The sequence below is a fragment of the Tupaia chinensis genome, unplaced genomic scaffold (genome assembly GCF_000334495.1).
Source record: "Tupaia chinensis unplaced genomic scaffold, TupChi_1.0 Scaffold000493_1, whole genome shotgun sequence".
Classification (NCBI taxonomy): Eukaryota; Metazoa; Chordata; class Mammalia; order Scandentia; family Tupaiidae; genus Tupaia; species Tupaia belangeri.
In genome coordinates this window covers 3,599,000-3,614,597 of record NW_006160005.1, presented here as the reverse complement: position 1 = coordinate 3,614,597, position 15,598 = coordinate 3,599,000, and the positions used below count along the sequence as shown (strand labels likewise).

The window sequence follows — 15,598 nt, the reverse complement described above, 5'->3', positions numbered from 1 at the left end:
GAACCCTAAACTTGGACTCTGAGAGCCCAGTGCAAAGAGAGTGTCTGACTGTCCCCTTCCGCCAGGTCACTACAGACTGTGCCTCCATGAGTGTGCAAGGAAGAATCGGGATGGAGGTCCACTGAAGGACGATAGGATTCATAGTGTGTGCAAAATGCATCAGCCATCTACTGGGGCACAGGGAGGAAAAGGGCTCAAACTGGCCAGGGCAACATTTTCTGAAAAGAATTCAGTTAGGGTCAGCAGGTTGTCTGATTAGGACAGCTGGATCCCACATGGCCAGCTATGTAGCTCGAGTCATGGACCCCGCAGTTTGAAAAACACACTAGGCGCATGTGTGTATGCCCAAAATCTTGAGAGGAGACGGAACTGTAGTGTGGCCATGACCCCTGGGAAGGTGCTTTCTCACTCCCCCACCTCCAGCAAGTACACAAGTCTTTAAGAACTACTAAAAAATTTTTAAATTTTAAAACTTTAAAATTCAGGGTTTTTTTTTTTTCTTTTTCTCTTCCTTTTTACCCCCCTCTCTTCTTGTTTGTTTCCTCTTCTTTCTTCCTTCATCTCTCTTCCCTCCTCCCTTTCTTCCTTCTTTAAAAAAAAGTATAAACATTTGGTCATCTCCATGCACAAGTACCTTTTTTTTTTTTGAGAGAGATTTTTTGCTTTAGGGTACTTGTGCTTACCAGAGAGACAGAGAAGCAGAAAGGGAGAAATCACCCCCCAGGGGAGTGGCCACACCACAATCCCTTCTCCTCCATTCTACTCTTGGGATCTTGGGCACACAAGCACACGCGCCCAGCATGAGTTTTAAGTGGCCAAGTCCAGGACTCGAACTGTGGTTGACTATGTGGAAGGCCAGTGACATAACCATTCCACCATCTGCTGGTCCCATCCATGCTTAAGAACCTCTATGCCAATGGAATCATGGGAAAGGAGTGGTACACAGAAAGACCAACGCAAGCCCTCTCCATTTTAATTCATTTACTCATCCAGTACTTCGTTTATTCAGCCATATTCATGAAGTACCTATCCTGTGTCAGGCAGGCACTGTTCTTGCCACTAAAATACAGGTGTGAACAAAACATGCAAACTCTCCTGTCCTCCCACCATCCCTGCCAGAGTGATGCTGCTGCCTCAGACTGAAAAGCATGCAATTTGGGGGAAGAAATCTTTAGATCTTTGGTTGCATTTAAAGTATTGAGAGTCACCTACTGTTCCTGGTTAACTCGTTCATAATTTTACTGTGGAATTATGACCCCATTTCTCGATGGACAAAGGTACAAAGACTTGAAGCCATGTCCTGTTAGAATAGACTCATAAATGGGGTGTTCATTCAGGAAAAGGAAAGATTGAAGGGCACCTTGACTGCCACCTTCGAAGAGCTGTTTGACTTTTTTTTTGCAGGAAAAAAGGAGGCATTCCCTCTGGACTCCTCCAGTGAGTAGGCTGCGGACCAAAGAAATTGATTGTGGCTCCCCATGAGAATCAACTATAACTGCATCCTTAGGGATTCAAGGGTCATCAAAAAGTTCATAGCAAAGGTGTATTGGGAAAAAAAAATGTACAGATTTAAAAAGTTTTTGCACTGAAATAAACAGAAATAAACAGGTACTTCCATTCCATTTTTTTCCACAGACGTTTGAAGTTCCCCTCATTGACCAGCCTGTCTCCAGGGGTAGGAGCAACCCCAGCTGGGAGGCATGGGTGGCCACTGGATGTGCATGGAAAGGAGGGAAGCTGGTGTCCGGAGGGGCGAGCACTAAAATGCCTCGTAAGCCCCTACCCACTAGTCTGTGAGCTTGAAGATGCTACAAATGAGCATCCCCATGAGGCCGTTTGCAGATAACATCCTTATCCAAACAGAGTATGCAACAAAAATGCATTTTCTCCACATCCCAGGGCTGTTGCCCCTGTAAGCACAGATGGACACTGTCTTCCTGAATCTCCCAGGGGCGCCGAGGTCAGAACAGACCAGAAAAGAACACACCTCCACCACCTCATTGTCCCCACATCCCACAGCAGCACTAACAAGCCAGAGGGGCTGAGGAACTTGTCCAAGGTCATGGAACAGAAAGGGACAGAAGTGGGAGTCAGCCTGCCTTCTCTCTCAGCTCCCAGGAAATGCTCTCGGGCAGGGAAAGATGGATGACAACCTCTGAGAGTGAGAGGAACAGGACTTGGCTAGAAGTCCCTCAAGAGCTGCATAAGCTGACAAAAAGGGGGAGGTAAAGGTCTTTTTCTGTGAGGGGCAGGGATGCTGGCTAAGGGCTCCTTGTCACATCCTGCAGTAAGTGTGATGCTACCTTCGCAATCCGAGCATCGGTGTGGGAGACAGTGATCTACGAGCAGGCTCCTGGGTCATGGACAAGGGACCACAAAGGCAAGAAGACAGAGTGTGACATCCTCTTATTCCCCAGAGACGGGCACATCATCCAACCTGCCTTCAGAGCCCCATCCTCTTAGGCCCAGCTGACCTTTCTTATGGCAACAGGCAGATGCAGGGAGCCCTGAGGTCATGGTATAATTCATAACATTAATTGTCAAAGCTGAAAGAAAGAGAGTGAGAGTGGTTGAATTTTAAAAACTCGGGGAATTTTTTTCTTTTAAATAATAATTTTTAAAAGGGGAAGGAAAGAAACAAGAGAAGGGAATATCAGCAGATGCTCCAGAGGGAATTAAAAAGGGAATCTGAAGCAACTACATTACCCACTCAGCAGAAACCAGTGCAGGCTAATCCCAATCAATGAAATAGACATATGAATTAGAAACATTTTAGGGGCAATGCACTTGTATTGCTTCCTAGGCCATTGCTGGATTTCCAACTAGACTACAAAATAAGATACCATAAAACTGACCTTTGGAGAATTGCTTTATCGAATAGATAAGAATGATTTGTAATTAGCATGCCCATTGTCCACCTAAGAGGCTGCTTCAAACAACCTGTCCTTCCCCGTGGTATACCTGTCCTGGGAATCTGTGCAGCCTCGTCCAAGCTATTAATCTGTCCATCGCAGCTTTTTATCAGACAGAGGAAAAGAAAAGCAACTTCGCCCAGGTCCAATTTGGGTAAATTCTGAATTAGTGGCGTCTGAATCGATGCAGTTTAATGAAGCTACAGCTGGACAAGTTCAAGAAGAAGAGCCAGAGGGAGATGAGGGAAGGAACACAACTCGAAAGAAGTGAACAGGAATCCAGAGAAGGACAGATGGTGAAGAAGCAGCCGTGGGTACAACACTGAAAGTAACAAGGAGAAACGTTTTAATGATGCAAGCTTGAAAGAGAAAGCAAGCCAGGACAGAGCCTTTGCTCAAGAGCTGATACTCTTCTTCGAATGTTTAAGGGTGGGATGGAGAAGGAGGCTCTGCTACGGGGGTGGGGAAGGCGCTCCTGAGCATGGAAAGCTGTGTGACTTCTTCCTGCATGCGTGGTCTTTGAGCCTGCGGCATGGCACCTGGGGAACTTCGAGCATATTTCTCAGGACACAGTGATACGTGGAAACACAGTTCTCTGCGATGTGGGACCCACATGAGAAGGTCCCAGATGGGCATCCTGGGACCTGCCTGGGCACGTGAGGGCCTGCGATCCCCGCTGACTGAGTCTTGGGGTGGACCATGGTATGACGACTTTTTTGAGAGTGCCTGTCAATCTCTCTCTCACTCATGGAAAAAGTAAATTAGTTAATTAGATGGTATTTCTCAGGATGTAGTTAAAAAGTCAGAGAGGGTTAATGTGGAGTCCAACAGGAAGGCTAGAACCCAGATTCTCCCCCAGGTTCTGAAGCAGTCTGAGCTGACAACTCCCTTCTTGATCACCGTGGGGTCTTGTCCTCACCCTGTGTACCGCTAGCAAAGGTCCACGTTCCCAGTACCTCAGAACAGAGGGGCTCAACGGACTCTGGAATGGACTCGCAGGTGCCCCTTCGAATTAAAAGTCGCTTCTGCGCCCCTCACAGCAGCTTTCTCCGAGTCTAAATTCCTCCACACTGGAGCAGCGAGAGTGAAGGCAGAAGGAAGACGTGGCCGTTTGGGTGGAAATCACACTTCCCAGAAGAGGACATTTGGCTAAGGGAACAACAAATAAGTCCAGAGGACAGATGTCCTAAGTAATGAGACTTTAATGACGAAGCTAATGGGAACAGTACACGAGACCAAATGCCAAAACAGAAAGGAATAATGAGAGTGCTTGTAGAGCCTGTAGGAAACAGGAACTCTTCTCCCAAATGTCGGGGAACAAGGCCAGGGTTCTAGCCACCCAGAGCCTCACTAGAAGTCTAGCTCCCGTGAATCTTGAGCAAGGGGTGGCTTTGGTCAAGGAGGGCCCAAGCGTTCTCCTGCCCTTGGCTAGGAACAGGCTTGAACCAGGATGGAGACAAGAGGCTGAGACAGCTCAGGAACTCAGGGGGTGGTGAGCAAAGTGGTTTCCACACTCACCTCAGTCAGAGGCGAGTCTGGTGACTCAGGTGCAGGTACCCCTGGCAGGAGCTGCAGACCAGGGGTGGAAGCTGGTCACTGACCACTGCCCCAGAGTAACTGGGGAGACCCTAGCCACTGGAGAGTCTCACACATGGAGTGATCATGGGGCCTTTTTCACATATCCTTCAGGATGGTGGACTTGAGAGCACAAGAACAGAGAAACACACAATGAATCATGACGCACACCGAGGGGAACAGAGACGGGAAAGAATGAAAGAAGAACCGGGAAGCAGAAACAGCTGTCTGAAATTCTGTGTCATGTATGCAATAAATGGGGCAGGGGTCTTCCTACACACACACACAGCCATCTGCAAGCAAGCTGTACAGCTCAGTAATTAAGACTCAGAGTAGCTCAAGGCCTGTCCTCTCTCCTCCAAGCTGCTTCTTTTCTCCACATCCCCTAGGGTCCTTCACTACTTTGTAGAGCCCAGGGATTCTATCAATACCATAAAGGATTGTCTTGTTTGCTTGATTTTATTTCCTTTATTAAAATCAGGGTTGTTCTGCTGTTTTATTTTTTAATTTTGGTTTTTGCATGTTTTTTGTACTGTCTTTGCTGTCCTCAGACAATCTACTCCATTCTTGAAAGAGAGCCTTTTGCTTGCTCTGGGCACCTTAGTACCCTGCAGAAAACTGAATGGGAGCCACCTGCTTCCAAGATACTTGATTTAAAGGTCACTTATCCTCCCAGTCCTGACTGCGAAGCCCATCCCAAAGCTCTAGCAGCCAGCTCTTTGCTTTCTTAAGTAACCTGAGTATCAGTGATCCCTTTACATTCAGTTGCCATATTGGGCCCCAGAGGAGATGAAGACTGGTAGTATACTGGCTGTGTGACCTTGAGCAAGTCATTAAGCCTCTCCGAATCAGTTTCTTCATCTATAAAATGGGCTCCTATATTCAAGGGCGTGATGGAAGGATGCAGTGAAGGAATGGAGGTCAAGTACTGAGCCTGGTGCCCGGTAAAGAGCCAGTTCTCATGTCTGGACACTCATAACTGTCTATCATCCTTCCCACCTCCTTGAGTCCTGATCTAGCCAAGACTCCAGATCCTCCCGGCACTGGCTTTCAAAGGCCATGGGTGACGGGGTTGTGGAAGCTCCTAGGAGACAGAACCCCCAAGTTCCGGACAGTGGAGCAAAGCTGAGGGGAACTCCAGCCTCACAGTGGGACTGATTCCTCCCAGAATGTCCAAGAATGGTCTTTGGGAATTGGTGGGCTCAGAGGCTTTGCACCAGCTTATATCTGAGAACCATACAAGTGCACAGGTCTCCACCTCCCAATTTCCGGGTGAAATGAAGGAAAGCCATCCCACCCAGAATGTTACAGCCTGGTGTTTCCCCACCTGCAAACGCTGTATCCAGTGGCCCCTTGTCACCTGCCCTTACTTACACTCAGCCCATCCCACCCTCGCTCCATTCTCATGTCAATCCAGTCCAGTGAATGCACATTTGGGTGGGGCAGGGTGTGGTGATTACAATCAGAAATCTATCAGCAACTCCCACTGACAGCCTCATCTCCCTGGGCTCGCAAACATTTCTAATTGAGCTATGGCTGTCTGGACAAAGCAATGACGCCATCTGAATGCAGAATTGCAAAGATGATGACCCTGGGATGGGAGGGAGGGGCACAATGACCGCCCTGGCTCTGCCCCTGCCTCACTGCACACCTCCCAAAGAAACTGGGTCCCTATACCTTTGCATCAAACCAGAACATGAAACTGAGCCATCTCATGCAAATATGTGGGACATGCAGTTTGTTGTTGTTGTTGTTGTTTTTCCCACCCTTTCGGGGCAGTTACTTGAAATGTCAGCTGCATATTTCGTGCCATCCTTTTTCTTCCTCTACCAACAGCCCCACCACCTTCCAGACCCAGGTGACACAGCCTGGAACTGTGCCAGTAATTATCCTTCCACATGAGGAGAGCCCCCTCACAGCAGTCATCATGGATTGCTGGGCACTCGCACACAGAGCTGCCATTCATGACTCTGCCACGCCCCTTCTGGGCTCCTGCCTTCAGAGACAGCTGACAGGGCTCCTAGGAGAGCAGGTTTCATTACCAGAGGCATTCATGATTTCTAATCACCTATTTCATTCATCGGCTTCAGCCCCATGACTTACCACTGCTTACAAGAATCCAGTCTACCCTAGGAGGATAAAAACATGCTACCATGACGGAACGTCAAAATGATGTGCCATCAGCTCTCAAAGTACTTCTAAGAGAGGAACCGTGGGAACGTTTTCCAGAGCAGAGCAGACTGTGGCCTCCCAAGGTGAGCACTTGAAAGGATGACACTTTAGGCTCTGTACGCCGTGTTCTTTCAAAGAAGGTACAGGCGAAGCCCCCCAAAGTAGGTGCTGTGGAGATTAATTCCCTATCGTGATTGGACCTAAATTTCCAACTTCATTAGCCTGGTGGTATCTCAGTCCAGAGCTGAGAAGAGGCAGAACTGGCCCCAGTGAACGTGCTTCTGCTGCTCACAGAGTTAGCTTCAGCATGAAAATTTCCAGCTTCATTAGCCTGGTGGTAATGAGCTGAGAAGAGGCAGAACTGGCCCCAGTGAACGTGCTTCTGCTGCTCACAGAGTTAGCTTCAGCATGAGAGGACTTCAGAAAGTCATGGAAAATGAGATTATAGTATGAGTTTATTTTAGTGCAAACCACTTGAAATCACACCTAGTTTATGATACATGTTTTCCATGCACTTTTTAAAGACTCTCCCTCACATCGTGGAGGACAGACACCCCAGAAAGCACTCACACATGCTGGGCCGTGCCAGAGCTGGGGGTTTCTGGCCTCTGGCAAAGCTGAACCTCCCTCATTGATCTGTAGGTCTCGGCGTTTCTATCCATCTCTGAGAGAGAGAGAGAAACAGAGAGTGAGAGAAAGAGAGAGAGAGAGAAAGCATTCACAGCCCAGGTTTTTTTAATAGTTCTCTCTTTTCTTTTTCTTCAAGTCTATTTATCTTATTCATGAAAGAAAGTGTGTGTGCACTCATACAAAAAGAGAAAGCTCCCTAAAGGGGTTTTGTCACACCATGATCCCTTTTCCCCAGCCCTCCAGCTCTTTAGCTGGGCAGGCGTGCACACCTGGTGTGCTTCAGGCCTGCCAGGCCAGGGAGCTGGACCGCAGTTGCCCGTGAGGCTTCCACCACATCACTGCGGTTTAGCATGTTACCAGCTGAGCCACTGGTCTGGGCCCTAACAAATGACAGATATTTGCCCACAACTTTATTCGGCAACCCCTTGCCTTGGTCCATGACCCTTTGGTTTGCTCTGTGTAATCCATCTCCATGGATGGTCTGATTACTCAGATCTGATTAAAGGACTACGCCTAGATCAGTCTGTTGCCCTTTAGAGAGGGATGTGGAGAGACTGTAAGAGGACCAGGGAAATCCGTTTAGTGGAGGGAAACACTGAATTAGGAAAGAATCAGGAAATGTAGGAAGGAAAGGAGAAGTTGTCACTCCAGGCTCCAAGTACCTGAACGTTATCGGATGATGACTCATGGACGCGTATAACGTAGAGCAGAATAGTTTCCACTGGACAAGAGGAGGCTGAGCCTGGCCTTGGACAAAGGAGTCCTGGCTTTTTGTCCCAGCTCACTCACCCACTTACTGAGGAACCTTGGCACTGGGATGTAGCCTATCTGATTTCAGCTGCTTCCGTTATGTAATTAAGAAGTTAAATAAATCATTTGCAATAAAAATGCTGATTCTTTAATAGATTATGAAATAATAGAATAACAGACTCTGACTTCTGAAAAAAATTTGGTTTTACTTCTAGAGGTAAAGAAGAGAGAGAGAGAGAGACCAGCAGGTGGTGTGGTGGTTAGGGCACTGGACTCCCACATGGCTAACCACAGTTCAAGTCCTAGACCTGGCATTGCTTCCTTGCTCTCGCTCTCTGTCTCTCCGGTGAGCACACACATCCTCTGGCAAGAATAATAATAACAAGAATAGAGAGAGTTGGGACCAGCAGACGGCGTAATGGCTATGTGGCTGGACTCCCATGTAGTCGACTACAGTTCGAGTCCCAGAACCAGAGGCTTAAACTCACACCGGGTACTTGCATGCTCGAGATCCCGAGAGGAGAATGAAGAAGGGATTGTGGCAAGGCTATCCCCCCTGGAGGGATGATTTCATGCTTTCTATCTCTCTGTCTCTCTGTCGAGCATACGCACCTTATAGCAAAAACCTCTCCAAAAAAATGAATAGAGTTAGCAATCCATTCTAAATAAGGTTGCTAGAGTCAGTCCGTGGTGTTACGGTTAAGGCAGCTAAATCCCACATGGCCAACTGTGTGGTAAGAGTCCTGGATCCAGTGGTTCAAGAAACATGTCAATTGCGTGTGTATGTATGTATGCCTAAAGTCTTGAAAGGAAGAAAAAATGAAGGAGAAGGGATTGTGGCATGGCCATGTCCCATTGGTCTGTCTCTATCTCTCTCCAGTGAGTGCATGCACCCTTTGGAAATGTTTTAAAAAATAATAACTAAATCTGCTCAATAATAACTAAATCTGCTTTGGGTCTCTGACCCTCAGAGGGTTCACTGATAAACCCTCCCACCCAGCCTTTTTCCCCATCAACAATCTCTGCAAAGAAAGATGCTACAGATGTGAGGTCATCAACATGACTCAGGAAAGAATAATGGGTTGGAGTTTTCCAAAGCAGAGAATAAAGGAAAGAAACATCACTATATGAAGCATGTAAAAAAAAAAAAAATCAGTTTAGCCTAGGACCTCCAAGATGCCATCACAGAGCCCTCACAACCACCAATCTAAGACATCTCATACACTTATAAGTTCAAAACACAATTCTGTGGTTCCATGGGAAATACATTGTCAAGACAAATGACCCAAAATATAAAACAAAATGCGCTTAGTTCACCATAATTTCAAAAGCAGATGGTCCAGGATTCTGAGTGAGGGCAGGGTAGCAAGGATAAAAGAGGGTGGTAACTGCCCACAGCCAGGAGCAGGGCAGCAGTGCCAACATGTGGTGAGGATGCTCGCTGACTACACAGATGAAGCCAGAAAGTCAGGACAGAAGCACAGTCCTGCCCGGCAGTGGAGGAAGCAAAGCAGGTGGTGGAACTGGAAGGATGGAGCATCCTCTGGATGGTGTAGTTCCCTTTCATTTCGGATCCCTAGATATCTCCATCTGAGGCTGGTGAACGAACCTCTTTCGATCAGCTCACTTTTCCAGCTCTCTTAACCACTGCTTCCGGCACAATTGATTTGAATCGACTGCACAGTCAATCCAATCCCTCATTAAAATCGGTCGGAAACAATGCATTGGACTTTTTTCTCTCTTTTTTTTCTCTCTCAGTCTACATTGTGGGTAAACTCTTGGTATCTGAGCAGCCACTTCCCTGAAATGAATGTGCTCTGAGTCCAGCATAGGATTGTAGAAAGGAAAAGTGGACAGATATGCAAGCCCCTGAGCTTGGGCCAGGGTAGGGAAGGAATATGCAGATTGGAGTCAAGTGGCCAGGGAGGAATTCTCAAAGTCCAGGAATTTTTGAAAAGTATCTGTATGGTTGAGCTCTTAAAACCAGAATGAGCTTTGCTAGCCTTGTGTCTCAAAGGCGACATGCCTGTTATAAACCTACCTTTCTTTCTTTTCTTTTTCTTTCCTCCCCTTTTTATTTTTTTTTTAAATATGCTATAAGACACATGCACTTGCCAGAGAGACAGGGAAAAAAAAAGAGAGACGGAAAGAGAGACAGCACTGCCCGCCCCCCCCCAGGAGGGGCCAGTCACACTGCAATCCCTTTTTCTCCATTCTTCTCTCAGGATTTTTGGACATGCACACACACCCCTACGTGTTTCTCAAACCATGCAGTTGGCCATGTGAGATCCAGTGGCCTGAACCACCATGCCACCAGCTGGCCCTAAGCCTACATTTGATAACCATGAAGTGTATCTTGCCCACAGAAGGTGAGCTAGGCTCCTTTGTGGAGTCAATGTAGTTATCTGCAAGAGTTCAGCAAAACTAAGCCCATGGACTATGGGCTCTGGATGCCACTTTGTTCTCTGAGTCATGGCAGTCAACTTCTCACCCAACTGATTCTTGGTTTATCTGTCTATTTTTTTTTTCCTTTTTTCTTCCAAGGGAGACAAAAAAAGAGAACGGACAGGCAGGCAGGCACTCCCAAGGAGCTCTTCACACTATAATCCACCCCCTCGGCTCAGCCATCCAGGATCATAGGCGTGTGTACACCTAGTGGGTAGAGAGACCTCAGGACGCGAACCCATGACCTCTATGGCTTCAGCATCATGGAGTGTTGCATTACCACTAAGCCACTGTGGCTGCCCTGCTTTCCTGCTTTTATCATCTTTGCTTCTTTCTGTCTTTCCAGCATCTATCCCCTGACTCCTCTTCTACAAACCTTCTCAAATTCTTTGACAATTTTCCTGCTTTCTGTACACACGTTTTTTAACTAAAAAAAAAAAAAAAAAATGGTACATGCAAGGCTGCAACCTTCAGGCCAATACAGCATGCTTTTCTCCTTTCCTTCCCAGTGCTACATTTGAAGTTAAAAAAAAAAAAAAAAAAAGAGTTGACTCTGGTGTTTCAATCAATTCATTATATTGAGCCCACAGTCCTTCAAAAAATGGAGTGTTTGAGGTGATGTGACAACTCATTGCCCAGGAGCCCAGGAAGAGTTCCTCACTAAATCAGCCAGCAAAGTGGTCCTGCTACTGCAGTTATGTGGCCTGAAAGGAAAAGACAGAGCTCTCTGGGTTTGTAATTCATTTCTGGAGGGATGAACGGTAGAACAAAGTATTCCCTTGACTTCTCTAGAAATAAAGCAGTAAACCTTTTTTAATGAGGGTAGGGCCACCTCCTGATTCTCTTCCCTTTCCCTGATGACATCCACTCCATTCTCTACTCACAGCCCCCAGCATCCCCACCATCACCCCGCGCCACGTTCCTTCATCCCCTCCGCCCCATGCACGCAGTGGGAGGAACCAGGCAGGACCGACTTCACCAACTGCATCCACAGCATCCTAATAGCTTCTGACCCATCTGTTAATTAGCCATTTAAAAAAAAAGTCACACAGTTCCTCCTTCAGAGTGATCCTCATCTCAAAAGCAGAATGAATCAACTCGGGGTGAGGAGGAAGGAGCAGATTTGGATGTGAGACTGTCAGGAACTGACTGTCAAAAGGAGCTGGCCTTCTAGGCCGTTTCTTGGGCAGATCTGACACCCTGGAGAACACGGCAGCTCTTCGCTGAACACAGAGCCCCGGGAAGTGCTGCAGAAACCTCTCAGGAAACGTTACACTTGGCGGTGCCTGAGTCACTAGGCTGAGCCACGGCCCGGGCAGTTTAAAAGAAGGGGAAGGTAAGGGGAGACCCTGGTGGGAAACAGGGCTCTGGCTGGGAGAGGTGGGCACTGCCATGAGGAGCCCTTACCATTCGGCACCCACTCCTCCTCAGGTCCCTGTGCCTGTCCCTCCTCCTCCTCAGGGTCTAGCTGGCTGGGTTTGGCTCGGAGTTCATCTGCTAGAACTACCAGAGCGCTGAGTTTCTCCTGTAAACACCAACTTCTCACTCGGCAGCCTGACAGCAAGGTCTAATCACTCCTGGAAAAGACTAAATCTGCTCGTCCCTGCAGGGGGTGGGTAAAGAGACGGAAGTCCAGTCCTAAGGACTCTGCCTGCATGGACAGGCAGGGACTGTCCAGCCTGGGGACACCAAGGCAGGGCCAGGTGGTTAGACCCTTCCTTTTGCCCCCTCTTATCCTTCCTACAAATGTCTCTGAAGCTCCCTCAGACTCAGCCCCTGCTTGCCTAACCAACACCTTCTGGGAGGATTCTGCACTAGGGTAAGGTCTTCTTTGCTTTTCAGAAAAGAAATGTCTTGCTGAACTAGTTCAAAGAATATGTAGGTGAACACTCATCCCTCTTCCTCCTCTGACCGCTGAAGAGTGCACATCCTTCCCTCTCCCCACTTTCCCTAGGGAACATACGATATGAGGTGGGTGTTTCTCTCTTTCTCTGTCCTCCCTTCTTTTCCATACCTCAATTCCCCAACAAGACAGACTGCACACACACAATAAAAAGCCCCCGGCATGGCAAGCAGCGACCTGAGAGGTGACCCAAGCAAGAGGCACAAGGTAACCCATGTTCAGGAATCCCGGAGCAAGGTGTGCACTCACCCTGTGGGAAGGAGGAAATCCAGATGGGACACTGCCGCACCTCAGTTACCCAGAACTGGAAAAGAACTTTCCTGACCTGCCCAAGGTCACTCACAAAGTCCTCTGGATGGATGGGTGTCTCCTGCTCTGTCCTCTTCCCCTCCCACACAGATAGGCACTGTCCCCTACCCAATCAGCATCCAACAAATGACAGTTTCCAAAGCACTGATCAGCGGAGACATGGCTGCTAAAAAAAGGTTGCCATGAACCAAAACCAGGAGGTGAACTCGAAGGGGAACATCTCACAGGATACAATGGTCTGGCCTTTAAAGTCATCTCCCTTCCATGGTTACTTCTCATTTCCCATCTCAGGGCAAAACCACCCTAGTGGTGTGACCATAATCACTGTAGTTTGGAGAATGCGGTGTCAGTGTAACAAGGAGGGAAGAAAACACCAAGAGGACATTGACCTTTCCAGGGTCACACACCAATGCCAGCATCCAAAGATGCCTGCTCCCAGCAGCTGAGGACACCAGCCTCGGTACCACCCCAGATGACAAGGAATAAATTCTGCATGCGGCAACAGGGTCAGGGCAGCGAGCGGCTTTCTCAGAGAGCACAGAGAATGATGGCTCAGGGAAGGGAGAACCCCAGAGAAGAGTTTAGGGAACCAACCAGCAAGGACCATGGCCGGAGCAGAAAGGTCAACCAGAGCCAGGACCACGGGAGAAGGGAAGAGAGGCACACCTCCAAGCCCTGAGGAAAGGCGGGTGATGACCTAGCCCAGCACATCTGCTTGGCAAGGCACCTGCCCACGGGCAATCTCTTCTCTGCTTTCCAAGCTGAGCCAAGGCAGTTCTCTGTCAGACAAGACTCAAAGGAAGGCGTGCCTTGCCCTTATTTTGGTCAGCGCCTACCTGTCCTCTGCATCTGAGAGCTGGGATTACAGACAGATTATTTCTCTCAACTTCTCCATCAGTGCCCACAGCCAGTCCAGGTGCAAGAGAAACCACTGAGCAAAACCACACTCCCCAAGCGATAAGGTGGGGTGGAAAGGAAGGTGGCAGCACCTCGGGGATGAGAGACGGTTATAAACGGGTCTTCCTCCGGAATCACCTCAACTCCCGAGTCTGAAGTACCCCCAGTTTGTGGATTTAACTCCGTAACACCTACAGGAAGTATCATCTCTTCTTGGCACCCACAGTATCAAGCGGGGGTGGGGGGGGAGTCGGGAGGGATCAGCTCTTTCAGCATGCCTAGAAATTTCTATCTGCCCTTCCTCTTCAGTGAGGTAGGAGTGATTAATGTCCACAGCAGCCAGAGAAGGAGGTTTTCAGGCCATGAGGAGAATAAGCAGGATGAAGCAGTGAGCTAAAGGGGAGATCAGGGTGGGGGCTTGCTGGACCCACTGGGAAGCTGGGGGTGGAGGGCAGTGCCCACACCATGCACCTGAAGTAGAGGCATTTTCTGGAGCGGGGTTTGTTCCTTGAAAGAACTCTGTTGAATCACACGGGGCCACTCACTGTCATGAGGGGACTGGAACCAGGGCTACCTTATCACCTCCTGAGTGTGTCTTCCCAGAGTTCTAAAGAGGGGCTGAGGTTCCTGTGGTCTCCCTGACTTAGACTTCCCAGAGGGCTCACCGGAAGCCAGGCCAGTGGGTGGTGGAGTGGAACCACGGACTATCATGTGTTGAGCTCTTGGTGTAAGTTCTACTTGGAGGGAGCCCCCAGAGCCTCCCCAGCATAAGCAGTGAAAGATGCCCCACTAGGTTTAACATGGAAAAAGAAAAAGGTTCCCTTGGAGAGTTCTGCCTACAAGGTTTAAAAGAACAAGTCCTCCACTCTTTCGGCAGGGAAGATAAGCATCCCACTCGGCAGGATGCAATGAAGAGACACCATCTGTGCTTGGTCAACAAGGAACGGGGAAATCCTCCTTCCTTCTTCCCTCAAAAGGCATCTTCCCATCTCACCCTGCTCCCTGACACAAGACAGCATTGCACGGTCCACTAAACTGCTGAGTACTCTTTTCGACAACGTGGAAACGTTGGTTGATTTCCTCTATTGCAAGTAACATTCTGGTTTCACTCAAAAAAAAAAAAAAAACTAAATGTCGTAAAAGCTTACAACCAAGTGCCCATATGCCCTGAAAACAGAACCCCACATCCCCATCCGGGCTACGGAATGTATTAAATTCTTACGCGTTAACTTCATGGGCCCTCCCAATTCAGACCTCCCCTTGGAAGCCCCTCACCAAGTATGCTCTCCTGTTCTGCAGAAATGGGGAAGGGGATGCGGAAGAAAACATTCTGGTTTCACTCAAAAAAAAAAAAAAAAAACTAAATGTCGTAAAAGCTTACAACCAAGTGCCCATATGCCCTGAAAACAGAACCCCACATCCCCATCCGGGCTACGGAATGTATTAAATTCTTACGCGTGAACTTCATGGGCTCTCCCAATTCAGACCTCACCTTGGAAGCCCCTCACCAAGTATGCTCTCCTGTTCTGCAGAAATGGGGAAGGGGATGCGGAAGACTGATTGCACGTGAAAGAAGGGGGGTGAAAGTGACTTCTGAGGGAGGAAACGTGCGGGAATGCTGAGAGTGAACAGGCCAGGGGACGCGTGTTAAGGGGTGAAGCCACCGGGAGCCTGGCTCAAGCAGCCGAGGGCGCTCTCACCTGTGGATGTTCATCTCCCGCGGAGGGCGGTGGGCCTTGTCATAGGAGACCTTGGCGAAGACGCCGGCCACGATGACGAAGGCGATCACCCCGCAGGTGATGTAGACGGTGAAGTTGGTCTTGTCCTTCTCCGGGTCGTACTTGTTCTCGGGCCCTGGAGACACCACCTTGGTGCTGGGCGTCTGCACCCACACCGGGCTCTGGTAGTTGGTGCACTGGCGCTGGTCCAGCTTCTCGTGGCGCTTCTTGCAGCAGAAGCGGTAGTAGCAGGTGCCGCAGCAGTACAGGTAGCCGCTCTCGCTGTT

At 48.7% G+C, this 15,598-nt stretch overlaps 1 protein-coding gene across 1 annotated transcript in view; it reads right to left on the bottom strand.

Moving 5' to 3' along the window:
• Window positions 1-15,598, bottom strand: part of SHISA6 (shisa family member 6) — a 380,723-nt gene that overhangs the window by 357,311 nt on the left and 7,814 nt on the right. The window contains exon 3 of the mRNA XM_027774921.1: window positions 15,294-15,593. Within this exon, the coding sequence (XP_027630722.1) occupies window positions 15,294-15,593 (300 nt within the window). The remainder of the gene's footprint in view (window positions 1-15,293; window positions 15,594-15,598) is intronic.